The sequence below is a fragment of the Rutilus rutilus genome (assembly GCF_951802725.1).
Source record: "Rutilus rutilus genome assembly, chromosome: 23".
NCBI lineage: Eukaryota > Metazoa > Chordata > Actinopteri > Cypriniformes > Leuciscidae > Rutilus > Rutilus rutilus.
In genome coordinates, this window is record NC_140233.1 from 21,090,925 (window position 1) to 21,115,180 (window position 24,256).

The 24,256-nt window shown below is 46.6% G+C and overlaps 1 protein-coding gene across 1 annotated transcript in view; it reads left to right on the forward strand.

The window, feature by feature from the left end:
* Positions 1-7,549: 7,549 nt before the first annotated feature.
* The window catches only part of LOC311283312 (receptor-type tyrosine-protein phosphatase eta), a gene marked incomplete at its 5' end in the record, with an annotated part of 35,838 nt that continues 19,131 nt past the window's right edge, over positions 7,550-24,256 (forward strand). The window contains 4 exons of the mRNA XM_084397665.1: positions 7,550-7,610; positions 11,935-11,982; positions 12,541-12,594; positions 23,997-24,044. Of these exons, the coding sequence (XP_084253791.1) occupies positions 7,550-7,610; positions 11,935-11,982; positions 12,541-12,594; positions 23,997-24,044 (211 nt within the window). The remainder of the gene's footprint in view (positions 7,611-11,934; positions 11,983-12,540; positions 12,595-23,996; positions 24,045-24,256) is intronic.

Below are 24,256 nucleotides of genomic sequence, written 5' to 3' on the forward strand. Positions count from 1 at the left end.
AGCTATATCTCAGCACCAGAACATCGTATAGACATGGGGGTGTGCTTGTTTGTTTCGGTTGGGAAACCAGTCTGTAAATATCATCATGGTAACTGTGTAACCACACCTTAGCAACCGTTTAAAGCTACCTAGCAACCATATTGCAACATATAGAAGCCATATTTCAGCTCCACAACATCGTACAGACATGGTTGTTGGCTCGTATGCAATCATGTACAACATCCTAGCAACCGAGTGGCGAGTTTTGCCACTGCAAGCACCACTTCACATTTTCTTCAGGAAATGTACATTCTAGTTAGTGGTGCTTTTTTAAAAGCATCACTATTGTTATTGCTCATACTTATTATTATTATTATTATTATTATTATTATTCCGCCCAAAGTTTGGCGCGTAACTCGCCCCGCACCGTTTGTCACAGACCCCTGAGTGAGGTGTCAAATCGACCGGCTCATTGAGGAGAGGTGTGCTATGACTTTTCTAAGCGATCGGGTGTACGATGTTCGCACAGCGGACGAAAAAGCGGCCAAAAAAGTCCCATTGACTTAACATGGGGAGTTCTAAAAACATTTGAATCCCAACCGACGTTTTCACACACACAGACTCCAAAGGGCCTGTCACCCCTGCATCTCTCCCTCTCTCTCTCCCTCAGAGGATTTATATTATCAAGCAGCCAATAAGTAATGGCCTAAAATCTTCATAGCCACACCCTAGCAACCAGTTTTAGCACCCTAGCAACCACTAAGAGCTCCCTAGCAACCACCCTAAACCAAAAAAAAACATTTTTTTAAATTTTTTGTATTTTTTAAAGCAATTTTACTCTCGTGGCCTTGCGATATCGCTCCATGTTTGTGCCTATTCGGCCATAGGCACGAGGCCGCAGGCCGAGTGCCGTACTGAAGGCACTCGTTATTAAAGATTTTAAGAACTCTATAAAAAATCCATAGTAACCATATTTGACAACTACCAACCACCTAGTAACACCATAGCAACTAACAAAAATACCTTAGCAACCACCCTGAACACCCTAGCAACGTCTAGAAATGCTCTAGTAACCACCAAAAAACTCTAGCAACCACCCAGAACACCCTAGCAACTGCCTAGCAACCACCCAGAACATTCAGCATCTTGCTAAAAACATGCTATCAACATGCTAATCATGCTAGCAACATGCTAATCATGCTAGCATTATGCTAGCAACATGCTAATCAAGCTAGCATAATGCTAACAACATGCTAATCATGCTAGCATTATGCTAGCAACATGCTAATCAAGCTAGCATAATGCTAGCAACATGCTAATCATGTTAGCATCTAGCCAAAAACATGCTAGCAACAGGCTAATCATGCTAGCATTATGCTAGCAACATGCTAATCAAGCTAACATCATGCTAGCAACATTCTAATCATGTTAGCATCTAGCTAAAAACATGCTAACAAAATGCTAATCATGCTAGCATCATGCTAACAACATGCTAATCATGCTAGCATCATGCTACCAGCATGCTAATCAAGCTAGCATCATGCTAATCAAGCTAACATCATGCTAGCAACATGCTAATCATGTTAACATCATGCTAGCAAAATTGCTAATCATGCTAGCGTCATGCTACCAACATGCTAATTATGCTAGCATCATGTTAGCAACATGCTAATAAAGCTAGCATCATGCTAGCAACATGCTAGCAACATGCTAATCAAGCTAGCATCATGCTAGCAACATGCTAATCATGTTAGCATTTAGCTAAAAACTTGTTAGCAAAATGCTAATCATGCTAGCATCTTGTTAAAAGCATGCTAGCAAAATGCTAATCATCCTAGCATCATGCTACCAACATGCTAATCAAGCTAGCATCATGCTAGCAAAATGCAAATTATGGTAACATAATGCTAACAACATGTTAATTAAGCTAGCAACATGCTAATCAAGCTAGCAAACATGCTAATCATGCTAGCATCTAGCTAAAAACATGCTAGCAACATGCTAATCATGCTAGCAACAAGGTAAATCGTAGTAAATCATCTTAGAAAAATAGTAAATCGTGGTAAATAATGCTAAAACGTGGTATATCATGGTATCACAACATGGTAATTGTGTTAGCATCTGCCCAGTGGCGCGTTTTGCCACTGCAAGCACCACTTCACATTTTCTTCAGGAAATGTACATTCTAGTGTTGTGATTACTATTCACCTAGACAAAACTTCGGCGCGTAACTCGCCCCACACCGTTTGTCACAGACCCCTGAATGAGGTGTCAAGTCGACCGGTTTATTGAGGAAAGGTGTGCTATGACTTTTATAAGCGATCGGGTGTAAGATGTTCGTCTGGCGGGCGAAAAATTAGCCGAAAAATGTCCCATAGACTTAACATAGGCACAAAATTTGCAAAATCATATATTTGGCTCAGAAGGTCATAGAGCCTTGGGGTTGGGCTCTTTTGACTCATCCTATCAAGCAGCCAATAAGTAGTGACATAACAACTTCATAGCCACGCCCTAGAAACCAATTACAGGCCCCTAGCAACCATTGAACAACATTTACAAGCCATATCTCAGCAACAAAACATTGTAAAAACACAGAGTTGGGCATTTTTTGACCCAGACCTGCAAATACTCTTTAAATATTACCCCATAAACTGTATAAACAAACCTTAGAAACCATTTGAAGTACCCTAGCAACCATACAAACACATGAATGAGCTATATCTCAGCACCAGAACATCGTATAGACATGGGGGTGTGCTTGTTTGTTTCGGTTGGGAAACCAATCTGTAAATATCATCATGGTAACTGTGTAACCACACCTTAGCAACCGTTTAAAGCTACCTAGCAACCATATTGCAACATATAGAAGCCATATTTCAGCTCCACAACATCATACAGACATGGTTGTTGGCTCGTATGCAATCATGTACAACACCGTAGCAACCGAGTGGCGAATTTTGCCACTGCAAGCACCACTTCACATTTTCTTCAGGAAATGTACATTCTAGTGTTGTGATTACTATTCACCTAGACAAAACTTCGGCGCGTAACTCGCCCCACACCGTTTGTCACAGACCCCTGAATGAGGTGTCAAATCGACCGGTTTGTTGAGAAGAGGTGTGCTATGACTTTTATAAGTGATCGGGTGTAAGACGTTCGTCTGGCGGGCAAAAAATTTGCCGAAAAATGTCCCATAGACTTAACATAGCCACAAAATTTGCAAAATCATATCTTTGGCTCAGAAGGTCATAGAGCCTTGGGGTTGGGCTCTTTTGATTCGTCCTATCAAGCAGCCAATAAGTAGTGACATAACAACTTCATAGCCACGCCCTAGCAACCAGTTACAGGCCCCTAGCAACCATTGAACAACATTTACAAGCCATATCTCAGCAACAAAACATTGTACAAACACAGAGATGGGCATTTTTTGACCCAGACTTGAAAATACTCTTTAAATATTACCCCATAAACTGTATAAACAAACCTTAGCAACCATTTGGAGTACCCTAGCAACCGTACAAACACATGAATGAGCTACATCTCAGCACCAGAACATCGTATAGACATGGGGGTGTGCTTGTTTGTTTCGGTTGGGAAACCAGTCTGTAAATATCACCATGGTAACTGTGTATTCACACCCTAGCAACCATTTAGAGCCACCTAGCAACCATATTGCAACATATAGAAGCCATATTTCAGCTCCACAACATCGTACAGGCATGGTTGTTGGCTCGTATGCAATCATGTACAACTCTCTAGCAACCGAGTGGCGAGTTTTGCCACTGCAAGCACCACTTCACATTTTCTTCAGGAAATGTACATTCTAGTTAGTGGTGCTTTTTTAAAAGCATCACTATTGTTATTGCTCATACTTATTATTATTATTATTATTATTCCGCCCAAAGTTTGGCGCGTAACTCGCCCCGCACTGTTTGTCACAGATCCCTGAGTGAGGAGTCAAATCGACCGGCTCATTGAGGAGAGGTGTGCTATGATTTTTCTAAGCGATCGGGTGTACGATGTTCGCACAGCGGATGAAAAAGCGGCCAAAAAAGTCCCATTGACTTAACATGGGGCATTCTAAAAAAATTCAAATCCAAACCGACGTTTTCACACACACAGACTCCAAAAGGGCCTGACACCCCTGCGTCTCTCCCTCTCTCTCTCCCTCAGAGGATTTATATTATCAAGCAGCCAATAAGTAATGGCCTAAAATCTTCATAGCCACACCCTAGCAAACAGTTTTAGCACACCCTATCATCCACTAAGAGCTCCCTAGCAACCACCCTAAACCAAAAAAAAAACATTTTTTAATATTTTTTGTATTTTTTAAAGCAATTTTACTCTCGTGGCCTTGCGATATTGCTCCATGCTTGTGCCTATTCGACCGTAGTGAAGGCACTCGTTATTAAAGATTTTAAGAACTCTATAAAAACTCCATAGTAACCATATTTGACAACTACCAACCACCTAGTAACACCATAGCAACTAACAAAAATACCTTAGCAACCACCCTGAACACCCTAGCAACGTATAGAAATGCTCTAGTAACCACCAAAAAACTCTAGCAACCACCCAGAACACCCTAGCAACTGCCTAGCAACCACCCAGAACACCTAGCAACTGCCTAGTAACCACCCAGAGCACCTAGCAACTGCCTAGCAACCATCCAGAACACCCTAGCAACTGCCTAGCAATGCCCTAGCATCCACCCAGAATACCATAGCAACTGCCTAGCAACCCCATCGCAACCACCCAGAACACCCTAGCAACAAGCTATATCTCAGCACCAGAACATCGTATAGACATGGGGATCTGTTTGTTTGTTTCGGTTGGGAAACCAGTCTGTAAATATTATCATGGTAACTGTGTAACCACACCTTAGCAACCGTTTAAAGCTACCTAGCAACCATATTGCAACATATAGAAGCCATATTTCAGCTCCACAACATCGTACAGACATGGTTGTTGGCTCGTATGCAATCATGTACAACACCCTAGCAACCGGGTGGCGAATTTTGCCACTGCAAGCACCACTTCACATTTTCTTCAGGAAATGTACATTCTAGTGTTGTGATTACTATTCACCTAGACAAAACTTCGGCGCGTAACTCGCCCCACACCGTTTGTCACAGACCCCTGAATGAGGTGTCAAATCGACCGGTTTATTGAGAAGAGGTGTGCTATGACTTTTATAAGCGATCGGGTGTACGATGTTCGTCTAGCGGGCAAAAAATTTGCCGAAAAATGTCCCATAGACTTAACATAGGCACAAAATTTGCAAAATCATATCTTTGGCTCAGAAGGTCATAGAGCCTTGGGGTTGGGCTCTTTTGATTCGTCCTATCAAGCAGCCAATAAGTAGTGACATAACAACTTCATAGCCACGCCCTAGCAACCAGTTACAGGCCCCTAGCAACCATTGAACAACATTTACAAGCCATATCTCAGCAACAAAACATTGTACAAACACAGAGATGGGCATTTTTTGACCCAGACCTGCAAATACTCTTTAAATATTACCTCATAAACTGTATAAACAAACCTTAGCAACCATTTGGAGTACCCTAGCAACCGTACAAACACATAATTGGGCTATATCTCAGCACAAAAACATCGTATAGACATGGGGATGTGTTTGTTTGTTTTGGTTGGGAAACCAATCTGTAAATATCATCATGGTAACTGTGTAACCACACCTTAGCAACCGTTTAAAGCTATCTAGCAACCATATTGCAACATATAGAAGCCATATTTCAGCTCCACAACATCGTACAGACATGGTTGTTGGCTCGTATGCAATCATGTACAACACCCTAGCAACCGGGTGGCGAATTTTGCCACTGCAAGCACCACTTCACATTTTCTTCAGGAAATGTACATTCTAGTGTTGTGATTACTATTCACCTAGACAAAACTTCGGCGCGTAACTCGCCCCACACCGTTTGTCACAGACCCCTGAATGAGGTGTCAAATTGACCGGTTTATTGAGGAGAGGTGTGCTATGACTTTTATAAGCAATCGGGTGTAAGATGTTCGTCTGGCGGGCGAAAAATTTGCCGAAAAATGTCCCATAGACTTAACATAGGCACAAAATTTGCAAAATCATATCTTTGGCTCAGAAGGTCATAGAGCCTTGGGGTTGGGCTCTTTTGATTCATCCTATCAAGCAGCCAATAAGTAGTGACATAACAACTTCATAGCCACGCCCTAGAAACCAGTTACAGGCCCCTAGCAACCACTGAACAACATTTACAAGCCATATCTTAGCAACAAAACATTGTAAAAACACAGAGTTGGGCATTTTTTGACCCAGACCTGCAAATACTCTTTAAATATTACCCCATAAACTGTATAAACAAACCTTAGCAACCATTTGGAGTACCCTAGCAAACACATGACAAATACAAACACATGAATGAGCTATATCTCAGCACCAGAACATCGTATAGACATAGGGGTGTGCTTGTTTGTTTCGGTTGGGAAACCAATCTGTAAATATCATCATGGTAACTGTGTAACCACACCTTAGCAACCGTTTAAAGCTACCTAGCAACCATATTGCAACATATAGAAGCCATATTTCAGCTCCACAACATCATACAGACATGGTTGTTGGCTCGTATGCAATCATGTACAACACCGTAGCAACCGAGTGGCGAATTTTGCCACTGCAAGCACCACTTCACATTTTCTTCAGGAAATGTACATTCTAGTGTTGTGATTACTATTCACCTAGACAAAACTTCGGCGCGTAACTCGCCCCACACCGTTTGTCACAGAACCCTGAATGAGGTGTCAAATCGACCGGTTTATTGAGGAAAGGTGTGCTATGACTTTTATAAGCGATCGGGTGTAAGATGTTCGTCTGGCGGATGAAAAATTAGCCGAAAAATGTCCCATAGACTTAACATAGGCACAAAATTTGCAAAATCATATCTTTGGCTCAGAAGGTCATAGAGCCTTGGGGATGGGCTCTTTTGATTCATCGTATCAAGCAGCCAATAAGTAGTGACATAACAACTTCATAGCCACGCCCTAGAAACCAGTTACAGGCCCCTAGCAACCATTGAACAACATTTACAAGCCATATCTCAGCAACAAAACATTGTAAAAACACAGAGTTGGGCATTTTTTGACCCAAACCTGCAAATACTCTTTAAATATTACCCCATAAACTGTATAAACAAACCTTAGCAACCATTTGGAGTACCCTAGCAACCGTACAAACACATGAATGAGCTATATCTCAGCACCAGAACATCATATAGACATGGGGGTGTGCTTGTTTGTTTCAGTTGGGAAACCAATCTGTAAATATCATCATGGTAACTGTGTAACCACACCTTAGCAACCATATTGCAACATATAGAAGCCATATTTCAGCTCCACAACATCGTACAGACATGGTTGTTGGCTCGTATGCAATCATGTACAACACCCTAGCAACCGAGTGGCAAATTTTGCCACTGCAAGCACCACTTCACATTTTCTTCAGGAAATGTACATTCTAGTCTTGTAAGTACTATTTCGTAAATGTTTGTATTTTTATTTCATTATATGTCCATATATTACAGCATCCCCTGTCACTACAACCAATTCTTCACCATCTACTCCAACAACTTCTACAAGTGAGTATTTTTCATGGACAGCTGTGTAAGCACTTATAGCTGTATTTTATTATTTTTTATTACTAATGAAGTTTTATTACAATTGTGTCAAACAGCAGCACCTACAAGATGTAATTAATATACATAGACAATGATGACATTTCAGTTGGAAAACCAGGCATGTCTTGTTTGCCAATTTACCCTTTGTGTATTTAGAGCCCAGTGTTTCCTGTTTTCCTTGTCGAGTCTTGTCCTACATGGATGTGATATATATATGTATATATATATATATATACTTTAGAGAACACCACTCAAGGAACAGGTTCCACTTCAGGGTGTAAGCATGCCTTGTAGAGGGTGCTCTCGCAGAAATGATGGTGTCTATGACAGCTTGTGGTAGATCACCTAGAATCTCTGCGTCCCGTCCAGGGACCAGACATGGAGTTTCCAGTGGCCTGGACGTGGGTGCCATACGGTGCACAGTCTCTGAGAGAGGCGGTCCTCCCTGAGAGAAATGGGCCAGGGAGGGGCGGTCGAGAGGAGCATCAGTTCGGGGAACCAGGTCCGGTTGGGCCATAAAGGGACAACTAGCAAGACCTGTTTCTCTTCCTCACTGACTTTGCACAGCATTCGTGCCGAGGGTCCCCTGGGTCAGGGAGTAAAACAACTGGCAATGGGACGAGTCCGGAGAGGCAAACAGATCTATCTGTGCGGCCCCGAAGTGGTCCTAAATCAGCTGGACCGCCTGGGGATGGAGTCTCCACTCTTCCTGGGCCACAGGCTGACGTGAGAGCTCTTTGGCGGCATGATTGAGCTGGCCGGGGATATAAGTGGCACGAAGCGACCTCCGATGCTTCTGACTCCATAGGAGAAGATGGCGGGCGAGTTGCGACATGCGAGGGGAGCGTAGACTAACTTGATGGTTGATGTACGCAACGGTTGCAGTGTTGTCCGTACGGACCAGCACATACTTGCCGAGCAGCGGCAGTTTGAGGCGTCTCAGAGCAAGGTGTACTGCTAACAACTCGAGGCAGTTGATGTGCCAATGCAGTTGGGGGCCCGTCCAGACCCCCGCTACTGCATGCCCGCTGTACGTGGCCCCCCAGCCGGTGTTTGAGGCATCTGTGGAGTCCACAGCATACCTGAACACTTGTTCTAGATGTTCAATCGGTACTGTGCTTTCCTTCCTGCAAGATGGGTTGGGCTGTCTCCCTCCACCCTCAAAGTGTATGTTGCCTCTATTGCCGTACATCACGATGCAGTTGATGGGAGATCCGTGGGGAAACGAAGGGTCTGACCACGGGCTGAGGGTTTGGCAGCAGGCTGGAGTGATTGTCACACGGAACGTGCCGCTCTGCGACGCCCATCTCGGGACTCGGCCGTGAAGCCAGTGCTAAAGTGGTCTCATATGAAGCAAACCCAGCGGTGTTTGACAAAGCCCCATGAGCCTCTGAAAAAGTTTCAGTGGGACCACTGTTCTGTGCTTGACAGTATTCAAGCAGTTCAGCACTGACTGGACACGTTCCTCTGTGAGGCGTGCCGTCTGTGGACCGAGTCCAGCTACATTCCGAGAAAAGAGATCCTCTGCACAGGGGCGAGTTTGCTCTTTCTTTTCCCAGTTGATCCAAAGACCCAACTGACTGATATGCTGGAGCAGCAAGCCCCAACTGCTCCCGAGATTGAGCTAGTATCAGCCAGTCGTCGCGATAGTTGAGGATACGAACACCACGCTCTCATGGGAGCAATGGCCACCTCCATGACCTTTGTAAAGACACCGTAAAGTAGCGGGCCGCCGGGGCAGTCTGCCTCTGGGCGGCGGAGAACTGTTGGGCAAAGTCCTCCACCGCGTCACCGAAGAGCCCAACCTGGGAAATGGGGAGTCCAGGAACCGAGACTTGTCGGTCTTCCTCATATCGGTCAGGTTGAAACCAGAGATGGCGCTCCTGGACCACTAGAGTGGACGTCGTCATCTTCAGAGTCCAGCTCCCCTTATGATGCAGCGATCGACATCCTGTCCTCAGGAGGAGCCCTGCACGAAACAGCTGGTTGGTCCACTACAGAGGGACCAGCATGTTCAGTAGGGAGCTCCACCGGCTGCGGTGTGACAGAGGAGTGAGGGGCCCACGGGGACTGGTTACCGGGTGTGGAAGCCCTCACTGCGATCCTCAGATCACCCATCCCACACGGAGCAGTAGCTCTCTTCTGGGGTCGGCCAGAAGGGGCGCTAGAGCGGTGCATGGGAATGGGGACTCCACCTTCAGGGATGAAGGCGAGTCTCAATCTCAACACCGAGATAGTCATGTTCCCACAATGAGAACATGAACCATCCACAAAAGCTGCTTCAGCGTGATGAATGCCCAAACACGTGATGCATCTATTGTGACCGTCAGCTGGAGACAGGGAACGACCGCATCCAGAAATGCATGGCATCTTGAAAAAGCCGCAAACACACCCGTGTTGCTATTTCTGGAAATGGGACTCTCACCAGTGCCGTAGCATGGATAGCAGCCTGTACCAGTGAAGCACTCACTTCTTCGCCCTCTAACCAGCTGTCAAACAAACAAACACAAAGAGAATGATGTTAAAACAGCAGTTGCACTCGCGCTGTCGAACCACCAGCACCAGGAGAGCCTTCCAGAAGAAGCACCGACACACTCGCTCGTTGAAAGAATCAACACTCTTCGGAAACATTGACATGAAGACCGATCGGCTCCGAAGCGAAAGACAAATGGTGCGTACATCCGCTTCCGTATTTATACCCGCACTGCGGGGCGGAGTGTGAGATACAAATATCGCACGCCAATGTGCATTGGCTCGTTTTATCAATACTCGAAGATGACAGGCTCTCTAAGCGTGATCCCAATCAGTACAGTACGTCCGACTATGTTGAACGTTAACGAACTGAAAGGGAACCAGGGTAACATAAGTGACCTGAGACGTTTGTTTTTTTTTGTCTCAAAAACAAACAAAAATATTTGTAGTGTGTTTTTTAAGCATGCAGCAAACGATAGTAGGCCATTCATTGGTAAAAAATTATTACTGTTGGTTAACTGGTTAATTAGCATCCCTGTATGTATAGCTAGATCAAATTAGTGCAGAATCAACTTTGCTTTGCGATCGCGTCAAGGATCAGCCAAGTGTATATGTATATATATATATATATATATATATTATTTATATTTGTCATGATTCCTGTCTTGTGTTCCCTTGGTCTTGTGTGGACTTGTTTTTTCCTGTTTTGCGCCATGTTTTATAGTCCTTCGTAGTTTTTCTTGTTGATTAGTTCTTTGATTGTTTCTACATGTCTCTTGTTTGACAATTTATTTATTAAATTAATCACAATTATTTAATGAATGCAGAACACAAAAATTGTATGGCAAAGCCCTAAATCAAACGATTAATCAGCATAATCGTCAAAGCTCTAAAACTGACAATTAATTGGCATAATCACAGTTGTTTTGTCCTAATTAATTGTCAGCCAAATTTCATTGTCGTGACAGCCCTACCTACGAGATGTAATAATATAGATAGACAATTATGACATTCAGTTGGAAAAACTGCATTTACGCAGTTTATGACACAGATACGGTCATATCTTCTTCTGTTAACAGTTTTTGCTATATACAAAATAAAATAAAAAACTTGCCTAATGTAATGCAGAATTTAATTTCATGCAAAAATGTCCTATTATGCATGTCAACGAATATTAAGCCAAGAACTACAGTAACTCCATAAATAAATCCATAAAACCTCTCAAGGATCAAAAATGGGAAAGGGGGAATAGTTGTTTAAACATGTCATTAAGTCCAGTCCAAAAAAAGGTGATCAGTGAGTGGTCGGGGTAATGGGTCTTATACGTCAGGTCTAGGATCTCACTGATGTGGTCCCCAAAGGAGCGATCATCCTGGTTGAGGAGGAGGTGGCGAATGACTGGAAGATTTGTATCTTTGGCGCAGGAGAAAATCTAAAGCTAGGCTTCAAGCATAGACAATATAGGACAATGAACTGAACCAAACAGATGCCTTAAAAGCACACAGGATAAAGAGAAAGTTAACAAGACACAGGTGAACACAAAACATAAGCAAGGGAACAAACTAGACACAGGGAAAACAGGAAACAGGAATAACAAAGTAAAAGTCATTGGAAAAGCAAACAGTTTTAACTAAATTATTTACTGTTTGTCATGTTCTTTTAATAGTAATTATTGTAATACAGAATTACAGAATGTTGTATTTAAAAAAAAATAATAATAATAATAATATATATATCCTTGTAAATATATCCTATGACATGTATTGCTCAATAAAACTGTATTTATATTTCTTTCTATATCAAAATATTCCAGCAGACACTACAATCTCTTCAACTAATTCTCCAACATCAGCTACTACAAGTGAGTATGTTTATTCATGGACATTTGAGTAAACATGTTAATAGGAAAATTATTTCAGTAGTTTATTCACATGCTCATGCTAGAGTAATGTTCATGTAGAGTTATCTTAAAACGTCCTTAGAAAGTTCTTCTTTTTTACTGTTAGAAGTAATAGGTACCTCAATATTTCAAATTGCATCCTGAGAATCAACCATCAGCAGCTAAAATAAAAAAAAAAATTACAGTTTAATGTCTATATTATATATTTGTGTGATAAATTTTTTTTTTTTGAAATGCAGAATTTCATTGAATGCAAAAAGGTCTTTGTAAACATGTCAGCAAATATTAAGAAAATTGTAATAATAATTGTTCTTATTTCATGTCACTTTCTGAGAATTAAACAATAGTGCCTACCAGTTCAAATGTTTAAAATGTAATATAATACAAGTTTTTCTTTTAACAATAAAACATGGATTGTACTACAAAAGTTAATTGTATGAACATATGCCATTGTTATCTTGTAAGTACTATTTCGTAAATGTTTGTATTTTTATTTCATTATATGTCCATATATTACAGCATCCCCTGTCACTACAACCAATTCTTCACCATCTACTCCAACAACTTCTACAAGTGAGTATTTTTCATGGACAGCTGTGTAAGCACTTATAGCTGTATTTTATTATTTTTTATTACTAATGAAGTTTTATTACAATTGTGTCAAACAGCAGCACCTACAAGATGTAATTAATATACATAGACAATGATGACATTTCAGTTGGAAAAACAGGCATGTCTTGTTTGCCAATTTACCCTTTGTGTATTTAGAGCCCAGTGTTTCCTGTTTTCCTTGTCGAGTCTTGTCCTACATGGATGTGATATACACTCACCTAAAGGATTATTAGGAACACCTGTTCAATTTCTCAGTAATGCAATTATCTAATCAACAAATCACATGGCAGTTGCTTCAATGCATTTAGGGGTGTGGTCCTGGTCAAGACAATCTCCTGAACTCCAAACTGAATGTCAGAATGGGAAAGAAAGGTGATTTAAGCAATTTTGAGTGTGGCATGGTTGTTGGTGCCAGACGGGCTGGTAAACTTACAGGGCCGGTAAACTTACAAAATGTTGCCTGGTCTGATGAGTCCCGATTTCTGTTGAGACATTCAGATGGTAGAGTCAGAATTTGGCGTAAACAGAATGAGAACATGGATCCATCATGCCTTGTTACCACTGTGCAGGCTGGTGGTGGTGGTGTAATGGTGTGGGGGATGTTTTCTTGGCACACTTTAGGCCCCTTAGTGCCAATTGGGCATCGTTTAAATGCCACGGCCTACCTGAGCATTGTTTCTGACCATGTCCATCCCTTTATGACCACCATGTACCCATCCTCTGATGGCTACTTCCAGCAGGATAATGCACCATGTCACAAAGCTCGAATCATTTCAAATTGGTTTCTTGAACATGACAATGAGTTCACTGTACTAAAATGGCCCCCACAGTCACCAGATCTCAACCCAATAGAGCATCTTTGGGATGTGGTGGAACGGGAGCTTCGTGCCCTGGATGTGCATCCCACAAATCTCCATCAACTGCAAGATGCTATCCTATCAATATGGGCCAACATTTCTAAAGAATGCTTACAGCACCTTGTTGTATCAGTGCCACGTAGAATTAAGGCAGTTCTGAAGGCGAAAGGGGGTCAAACACAGTATTAGTATGGTGTTCCTAATAATCCTTTAGGTGAGTGTATATATGTATATATATATATGTGTATATATATATATATATACTTTTGTTAACACCACTCAATGAACAGGTTCCACTTCAGGGTGTAAGCATGCCTTGTAGAGGGTGCTCTCACAGAAATGATGGTGTCTATGACAGCTTGTGGTAGATCACCTAGAATCTCTGCGTCCCGTCCAGGGACCAGACATGGAGTTTCCAGTGGCCTGGACGTGGGTGCCATACGGTGCACAGTCTCTGAGAGTGGTGGTCCTCCCTGAGAGGAATGGGCCAGGGAGGGGCTGTCGAGAGGAGCATCAGTTCGGGGAACCAGGTCCGGTTGGGCCAATAAGGGACAACTAGCAAGACCTGTTTCTCTTCCTCACTGACTTTGCACAGCATTCGTGCCGAGGGTCCCCTGGGTCAGGGAGTAAAACAACTGGCAATGGGACGAGTCCGGAGAGGCAAACAGATCTATCTGTGCGGCCCCGAAGTGGTCCTAAATCAGCTGGACCGCCTGGGGATGGAGTCTCCACTCTTCCTGGGCCACAGGCTGACGTAAGAGCTCTTTGGCGGCATGATTGAGCTGGCCGGGGATATAAGTGGCACGAAGCGACCTCCGATGCTTCTGACTCCATAGGAGAAGATGGCGGGCGAGTTGCGACATGCGAGGGGAGCGTAGACTAACTTGATGGTTGATGTACGCAACGGTTGCAGTGTTGTCCGTACGGACCAGCACATACTTGCCTAGCAGTGGCAGTTTGAGGCGTCTCAGAGCAAGGTGTACTGCTAACAACTCGAGGCAGTTGATGTGCCAATGCAGTTGGGGGCCCGTCCAGACCCCCGCTACTGCATGCCCGCTGTACGTGGCCCCCCAGCCGGTGTTTGAGGCATCTGTGGAGTCCACAGCATACCTGAACACTTGTTCTAGATGTTCAATCGGTACTGTGCTTTCCTTCCTGCAAGATGGGTTGGGCTGTCTCCCTCCACCCTCAAAGTGTATGTTGCCTCTATTGCCGTACATCACGATGCAGTTGATGGGAGATCCGTGGGGAAACGAAGGGTCTGACCACGGGCTGAGGGTTTGGCAGCAGGCTGGGGTGATTGTCACACGGAACGTGCCGCTCTGCGACGCCCATCTCGGGACTCGGCCGTGAAGCCAGTGCTAAAGTGGTCTCATATGAAGCAAACCCAGCGGCGTTTGACAAAGCCCCATGAGCCTCTGAAAAAGTTTCAGTGGGACCACTGTTCTGTGCTTGACAGTATTCAAGCAGTTCAGCACTGACTGGACACGTTCCTCTGTGAGGCGTGCCGTCTGTGGACCGAGTCCAGCTGCATTCCGAGAAAAGAGATCCTCTGCACAGGGGCGAGTTTGCTCTTTCTTTTCCCAGACCCAACTGACTGATATGCTGGAGCAGCAAGCCCCAACTGCTCCCGAGACTGAGCTAGTATCAGCCAGTCGTCGAGATAGTTGAGGATACGAACACCACGCTCTCATGGGAGCAATGGCCACCTCCATGACCTTTGTAAAGACACCGTAAAGTAGCGGGCCGCCGGGGCAGGATGTGCCGGATCACCTCAGTCTGCTTCTGGGCGGCGGAGAACTGTTGGGCAAAGTCCTCCACCGCGTCACCGAAGAGCCCAACCTGGGAAATGGGGAGTCCAGGAACCGAGACTTGTCGGCCTTCCTCATATCGGTCAGGTTGAAACCAGAGATGGCGCTCCTGGACCACTAGAGTGGACGTCGTCATCTTCATAGTCCAGCTCCCCTTATGATGCAGCGATCGACATCCTGTCCTCAGGAGGAGGCCTGCACGAAACAGCTGGTTAGTCCACTACAGAGGGACCAGCACGTTCAGTAGGGAGCTCCACCAGCTGCGGTGTGACAGAGGAGTGAGGGGCCCACGGGGACTGGTTACCGGGTGTGGAAGCCCTCACTGCGATCCTCAGATCACCCATCCCACACGGAGCAGTAGCTCTCTTCTGGGGTCAGCCAGAAGGGGCGCTAGAGCGGGGCATGGGAATGGGGACTCCACCTTCAGGAATGAAGGCGAGTCTCAATCTCAACACCGAGATAGTCATGTTCCCGCAATGAGAACATGAACCATCCACAAAAGCTGCTTCAGCGTGATGAATGCCCAAACACGTGATGCATCTATTGTGACCGTCAGCTGGAGACAGGGAACGACCGCATCCAGAAATGCATGGCATCTTTAAAAAGCCGCAAACACACCTGTGTTGCTATTTCTGGAAATGGGACTCTCACCAGTGCCGTAGCATGGATAGCAGCCTGTACCAGTGAAGCACTCACTTCTTCGCCCTCTAACCAGCTGTCAAACAAACAAACACAAAGAGAATGATGTTAAAACAGCAGTTGCACTCGCGCTGTCGAACCACCAGCACCAGGAGAGCCTTCCAGAAGAAGCACCGACACACTCGCTCGTTGAAAGAATCAACACTCTTCGGAAACATTGACATGAAGACCGATCGGCTCCGAAGCGAAGGACAAATGGTGCGTACATCCGCTTCCGTATTTATACCCGCACTGCGGGGCGGAGTGTGAGATACAAATATCGCACGCCAATGTGCATTGGCTCGTTTTATCAATACTCGAAGATGACAGGCTCTCTAAGCGTGATCCCAATCAGTACAGTACGTCCGACTATGTTGAACGTTAACGAACTGAAAGGGAACCAGGGTAACATAAGTGACCTGAGACGTTTGGGTTTTTTTCTCTCAAAAACAAACAAAAATATTTGTAGTGTGTTTTTTAAGCATGCAGCAAACGATAGTAGGCCATTCATTGGTAAAAAATTCTTACTGTTGCTTAACTGGTTAATTAGCATCCCTGTATGTATAGCTAGATCAAATTAGTGCAGAATCAACTTTGCTTTGCGATCGCGTCGCGTCAAGGATCAGCCAAGTGTATATATATATATATATATATATATATATATTTGTCATGATTACTGTCTTGTGTTCCCTTGGTCTTGTGTGGACTTTTATGTTTTTTCCTGTTTTGCGCCATGTTTTATAGTCCTTCGTAGTTTTTCTTGTTGATTAGTTCTTTGATTGTTTCTATATGTGTCTTGTTTGACCATTTATTTATTAAATTAATCACAATTATTTAATGAATGCAGAACACAAAAATTGTATGGCAAAGCCCTAAATCAAACGATTAATCAGCATAATCGTCAAAGCTCTAAAACTGACAATTAATTGGCATAATCACAGTTGTTTTGTCCTAATTAATTGTCAGCCAAATTTCATTGTGACAGCCCTACCTACGAGATGTAATTAATATAGATAGACAATTATGACATTCAGTTGGAAAAACGTCTCGGTTACGTATGGTAACCCTCGTTCCCTGAGTCCAGGGAACGGAGACGCCTCGTCGGGGGAGTTCCCCTGACGAATTGGGATCACGCTAGGGAGACCAATTGCCTTCGAGTGAATTAAAACGAGCCAATGAACATTGGCATTCAAGGTTTGCATTCCGCGGCCCGCCTACCAGTGCGGGTATAAGGCGGAATCAAGCGCATACACAAACGCTTTTCGCTGAGGAGCCGAACGGTGTCCAGTCCTCCGCGAAGGTACAGCAGCATGGCGACGGGACGAGGCGTCTCCGTTCCCTGGACTCAGGGAACGAGGGTTACCATACGTAACCGAGACGTTCCCTTTCGTCAGCAGGGAACTCCGACGCCTCGTCGGGGGAGTTCCCCTGACGAATTGGGATCCCTACCAACACGCCATGGTGCTGGCCCCTTCCAGCGCCCAGCTAAGCTACAGCCCTGCAGCAGTTTCCAGAAATTTTGCGGGAGCTAGCTAGGGAATCACACTGCTGTTCCGCAAGACCCAATCAGTGGATATTGGATAACACTGGGAAAGCGTGTCCGACCCCAAGGATATAATGGGGGGGGGGGAACGCTGCGGAAGCTGAGGCAGCCTAGAGGAAGGCCCTCAATACACATATGTACTAACCACGTAGGGTAGTGAAACATATGGCAGTCCTTGAAGGTAGTCCCAGTCCGGAGGAGTGAGGAGCATACTCAACAAGGACGACAGAATGAGTCTGTCAAGGGGAAGACACGGCTGAACTGCACGTGGCAATCATGGGTCGCCGCAGGGACCACTGGAAAAACACCCAGTCTACTAGCAACTCCTTACTGAAGGTAGCAGACCTGGTGCCGGGCGGTCCGCAACGCCTGGCACCGGAGGGGGTGATGGAGGAACTCACGAGGTTAGCCGTTTGTTGGGTAACCAACGGAGCAAAAAGACGCACGTATCCGCTCATGGAATGGCGTCGCAAGCCGACACACCTATTCCCTCTAATTACTGGCCGTAGCAAGTACTCGGGAGGAAACAGATTCCACACGTAGGCTATAAAACCTAGCGAACGTGTTCGGTGTCGCCCAGCCCGCAGCTCTACAAATGTCTGTTAGCGAAGCGCCTTGTGCCAGAGCACAAGAAGCGGCAACACTCCTAGTGGAGTGAGCCCGCAACCTGGGTGGGCAGGGCTCACCCTGGGACTCATAAGCCCTGGTGATAGCATCCACTAGCCAGTGGGCTAACCTCTGCTTGGAGACAGCCTTCCCCTTCTGCTGGTCTCCATAACAAACAAAGAGCTGATCTGAGGTCCTAAAGCTTTGCGTTCTGTCTATATAACCCGGAGGGCCCGGACGGGACAGAGAAAAGCTAGGGCTGGGTCTGCCTCCTCCTGGGGCAGCGCTTGCAGGTTCACTACCTGGTCCGCGAAGGGAGTGGTAGAAACCTTGGGCACATATCCGAGCCGGGGTCTCAACACAACGTGAGAAAGGCCGGGCCCGAACTCTAGGCACGATTCGTCGACCGAAAAAGCCTGCAGATCCCCCACCCTCTTGAAAGAAGCCAATTCTAACAGGAGTGCTGTCTTAATGGACAGGATATTATTTCGACTGTCAGCAAAGGCTCAAAAGGAGGACTTTGGAGCGCTTTGAGCACTAAAGTTAAGTCCCAAGAGGGTACAGGGTGCAAGTAGCGAGGTGGATTTAGCCTCCTAGCACCCTTGAGGAATCTGATGACCAGGTCGTGCTTCCCCACGGACTTACCTTCAACTACATCGTGATGCGCGGCTATTGCGGCAACATACACTTTGAGGGTGGAGGGAGACAGCCTTCGCTCCAACCCCTGTTGTAGGAAGGAGAGCACTACACCGATCGGGCAAGTTCGTGGGTTCTCCCCGTGGGAAGAACACCAGCCGACGAACAGGTTCCACTTCAGAGCATAGAGGCGCCTCGTAGAGGGGGCTCTAGCTGAAGAGATGGTATCTACCACTGCCTGTGGTAGGCCATCTAGAACCTCCGCGTCCCGTCCAGGGACCAGACATGGAGTTTCCAGAGGTCTGGACGCGGGTGCCATAGGGTGCCCCGTCTCTGCGATAGAAGGTCGTTCCTCAGAGGAATCGGCCAAGGAGGGGCTGTCGCGAGGAGCATGAGTTCTGGGAACCAAGTCCGGGTTGGCCAATACGGGGCCACCAAAAGGACTTGCTCCTCGTCCTCCCTGACCTTGCACAGAGTTTGTGCAAGAAGGCTCACTGGGGGAAACGCATATTTGCGTAGGTCCCGGGGCCAGCTGTGTGCCAGGGCATCCGTGCCGAGAGTCCCTTCGGTCAGGGAGTAATACCACTGGCAATGGGTCGTGTCCGGAGAGGCAAACAGGTCTACCTGTGCGGCTCCGAAGATTCGCCAGATCAGCTGGACCACCTGGGGATGAAGTCGCCATTCTCCCGGAAGGGGGGACCGACGTGAAAGTTCGTCGGCCACACGATTGAGCTCCCCGGGGACATGAACGGCACGAAGCGACCTCAGATGCTTCTGACTCCATAGGAGGAGGTGGGAGGCGAGTCGCGACATACGACGGGAGCGTAGACCACCTTGTCTGTTGATGTACGCAACGGTCGCAGTGCTGTCCGTACGGACCAGTACGTGTTTGTGTCTGAGAAACCCCTTGAGGCGACACAAAGCTAGGTGTACTGCTTGCAACTCTAGGCAGTTGATGTGCCAATGCAGCTGGGGCCCCGTCCACAGACCCGAGACTGCATGCCCTCTGTACGTGGCCCCCCAGCCCTTGGCAGAAGCATCTGTGAAAACCACAGCATGCCTGGAAACCTGGACTAGGGGCACTCCGGCCCGTAGAAACCCAGGATCCAACCAAGGGGAGAAGGTTTGGCGACAGCTCGGGGTGACTTTGACCCGGAACTTGCCGCTCTGCCACGCCCACCTCGAGACTCGATCGCGAAGCCAGTGCTGGAGCGGTCTCATATGCAACAGACCGAGCGGCGTTACTGCGGCTGCGGCTGCCATATGCCCCAGGAGCCTCTGAAATTGTTTCAGTGGAACCGCTGACTTGCCTCGAAAAGACTTGAGGCAGTTGAGCACTGAATGGACGCGTTCCTCCGTGAGGCGCGCAGTCTGGGCGACCGAGTCCAGCTCCATACCGAGATAAGAAATCCTCTGCACAGGGGAGAGTTTGCTCTTGTCCCAGTTGACCTGAAGCCCCAACTGACTGAGGTGCCGGAGCACCATGTCCCTGTGATCGCACAACACATCTCGCGAGTGTGCCAGAATGAGCCAGTCGTCGAGGTAGTTGAGAATGCGAACGCCTTGTTCTCTCATGGGAACAATGGCCGCCTCCGCGACTTTCGTGAAGACACGGGGCGACAGGGCCAGCCCGAAGGGTAGGACCTTGTACTGATATGCTCGACCCTTGAAAGCAAACCGAAGGAACGGTCTGTGTCGAGGAAGAATCGAGACATGAAAGTACGCGTCCTTCAGGTCGATCGCTGCAAACCAATCCTGGGGACGGATGCACTCGAAAATGCGTTTCTGCGTGAGCATCTTGAACGGGAGCTTGTGCAGGGCCCGATTCAATACTCGCAGATCCAGGATTGGCCGTAACCCACCGCCTTTCTTGGGTACAATGAAGTAAGGGCTGTAAAACCCTGACCTCATATCGGCTGGAGGGACCGGCTCGATCGCGTCCTTCGCCAGTAGGACGTCGATCTCTTTCCGCAAGACCGGGGCATCCACTGGACGCACATGGGTGAAGTGGACGCCCCTGAACTTGGGAGGCCGGCGTGCAAATTGAATTGCATAGCCGAGCCGGTTGGTGCGGATGAGCCAGCGCGACGGACTCGGGAGCTCTAACCAGGCTCTGAGAAACCGCCGCAACGAGCCCACCCGCACGACTGGCGTACCCGCGGAGGGGCAGCGAGGTGGAGGGCAGGGACACGGCTCTGGTGGCATTGTGGCGGCCGAGAGCGGGGTCTGGGTGTGTATTTGAACAACACCTACCTGCCTCCACCGGGGGACAGACGGCAGAGAAGACCCGAGAGTGTTCTGCTGCGGTCTGTCGCCTGGCGAGGGAAGGGGAGGAGACAAGGAGCAAGGCCCGAGGGCGGCTGCTGGTCTCGCCTTCCCGCCCAGCGACAGACAGGAGTGGCGTGACCGAGGTGGCGCCACTGCTATCTGAGAGCTGGGGAGAGAGGACTGAGAGTGGCGAGACCCGAGGGTGGCACACACTGACGTCCTACTCTTGAGCGGGAGAGACTGCATGTTCGGCAGTCCCAACCGTGAATGACCCAGAGGAGGAAGAAACTGCTCTTTTTTAGGTTTTGGGTACCACCGACCAGCTGGTCGGCGGCGGAACAGAGACTAGAAAAATTTAACAAAGGATTCTCCACCCGGCCCTCCTCCGGGGGAAGGAGTGGTGATGACACACACTCCCAAAGAGCAGCTTTCGTCACACTCTCTGGGTCGCTCCTCTCAGGGTCATTTCCCCTCCTTTTGCTGGGGGGGGAAACGAACTCCGAGCGGGCTGGTTTTAAGGCGCTTCTGGACCACAGTGTGGACATCGTCTGACCGAAGGCCAGCGCTGTGACTAATCACGGTCAGTCATAAAGCGCAGCTCTACTCCGAGTCAGAACTACCCACGTGCACTGAATGTGCAGGGGTAGTGAGAGAGGAAAAACTTCTGCAGATTTAGGCATGTTTGGCTTGCCATATTGGCACCAAAATACTTCCATACTGCCAAAATTTTTCACACACATCTAGGCACTTTAGACCCAGGAAGTGTGGCTGTCAAGTCTGAACCTTCAGCATGAGAACACACCATTACAGTAGGAACTCAGCATCATTTTCAGAGTATAACAGCCCTCTCTCCGATGTAGCAATCGACATCTGTCCTCCCCTGGGGCCCCGAATGAAATGCTTGGTCCCTCATGATAAGGACCAAAATCCCACTCAAAGCCTCGACGGCACACGGCACGCTGAGCGGCTCAAGCCTTTACGAGAAAGGGGAGGCGAACAACGTGCCGACGTGGTCATGCACTCATGAGAGAACATGAACCACCCATGAACGCCGTCTCAACACACTGATTAGGCATGTGAAACAGCGATCATGGCCGTCAACCAGGCATGCAAGACAGTGAACGTGGCCATCGCTGGCACACGGCACGCTGAGCGTTCAAGCCCTCAGGCAAGACGAACAACGTGCCGACGTGGTCATGCTCTCATGTAGAGAGCACAAACCACCCACGAACACAGTCTCAGCATGTTTGTGATGCGCTAGAGGAGTGGGAAGCTCGTGAGGGTCTTTCACCTGGCGAGACATTCCGCACTGTAACCCTCAGATCACCAATGTTATTTGCCAAAGTAGCCCTCTCCTGGTGCACCAGAAGAGAAACTAGATCGGGAAACAAGCAAAGGGACTCACCTCATAGAGGCACGCGAGTCTTGATCTTGACCACGCATCTTGAGCGCCGAATGACGCGCGTTGGGTTGCCGTGACAACCCACGCTGTCAACCGGCGCTCGACGGCACACGGCACGCTGAGCGGCTCGAGCCTTTAAAAAGGGGAGACGAACAACGTGCCGACGTGGTCATGCACTCATGAGAGAACATGAACCACCCACGAACGCAGTCTCACACACTGATTAGGCATGTGAAACAATGAACGTGGCCGTCAAATAAGGACAGGAACGATCGCATCCAGAAACACACGAGTGAAACGTCATCCTGAAAAGGACGCGATCTTCACTCGTGTTGCTCTTTCAGGAAGAAATTACTCTCTTTATTGTGCTGAAGCACACAGGGACCCAACGCGGCGACACAGCGGGGAAACTGCAAGCCCGCTGTGCGCACTCAACCGTTTACCAGCTGTAAAAACAGCTTTTGAATTAACAGCGTGTAGACGCAGCCGGCAGACAGGAAATCGCGCGGTCGCTGAAACGCCGTCTCACCAACACAGAGAGGTCCCTTCCCGAAACAGAAGACTCGTAGGCTCCGAAGCAGAAAGCGTTTGTGTATGCGCTTGATTCCGCCTTATACCCGCACTGGTAGGCGGGCCGCGGAATGCAAACCTTGCATGCCAATGTTCATTGGCTCGTTTTAATTCACTCGAAGGCAATTGGTCTCCCTAGCGTGATCCCAATTCGTCAGGGGAACTCCCCCGACGAGGCGTCGGAGTTCCCTGCTGACGAAAGGGAACTGCATTTACGCAGTTTATGACACAGATACGGTCATATCTTCTTCTGTTAACAGTTTTTGCTATATACAAAATAAAATAAAACACTTGCCTAATGTAATGCAGAATTTAATTTCATGCAAAAATGTCCTATTATGCATGTCAACGAATATTAAGCCAAGAACTACAGTAACTCCATAAATAAATCCATAAAACCTCTCAAGGATCAAAAATGGGAAAGGGGGAATAGTTGTTTAAACATGTCATTAAGTCCAGTCCAAAAAAAGGTGATCAGTGAGTGGTCGGGGTAATGGGTCTTATACGTCAGGTCTAAGATCTCACTGATGTGGTCCCCAAAGGAGCGATCATCCTGGTTGAGGAGGAGGTGGCGAATGACTGGAAGATTTGTATCTTTGGCGCAGGAGAAAATCTAAAGCTAGGCTTCAAGCATAGACAATACAGGACAATGAACTGAACCAAACAGATGCCTTAAAAGCACACAGGATAAAGAGAAAGTTAACAAGACACAGGTGAACACAAAACATAAGCAAGGGAACAAACTAGACACAGGGAAAACAGGAAACAGGAATAACAAAGTAAAAGTCATTGGAAAAGCAAACAGTTTTAACTAAATTATTTACTGTTTGTCATGTTCTTTTAATAGTAATTATTGTAATACAGAATTACAGAATGTTGTATTAAAAAAAATATTTAAAAAAAATATATATATATCCTTGTAAATATATCCTATGACATGTATTGCTCAATAAAACTGTATTTATATTTCTTTCTATATCAAAATATTCCAGCAGACACTACAATCTCTTCAACTAATTCTCCAACATCAGCTACTACAAGTGAGTATGTTTATTCATGGACATTTGAGTCAACATGTTAATAGGAAAATTATTTCAGTAGTTTATTCACATGCTCATGCTAGAGTAATGTTCATGTAGAGTTATCTTAAAACGTCCTTAGAAAGTTCTTTTTTTTTTTTTTTTTTTTAAGTTTTTATTACAGTAATTGCAACATTTCCTTACATTAGGATGGTACCTGAAAACTTAGAACA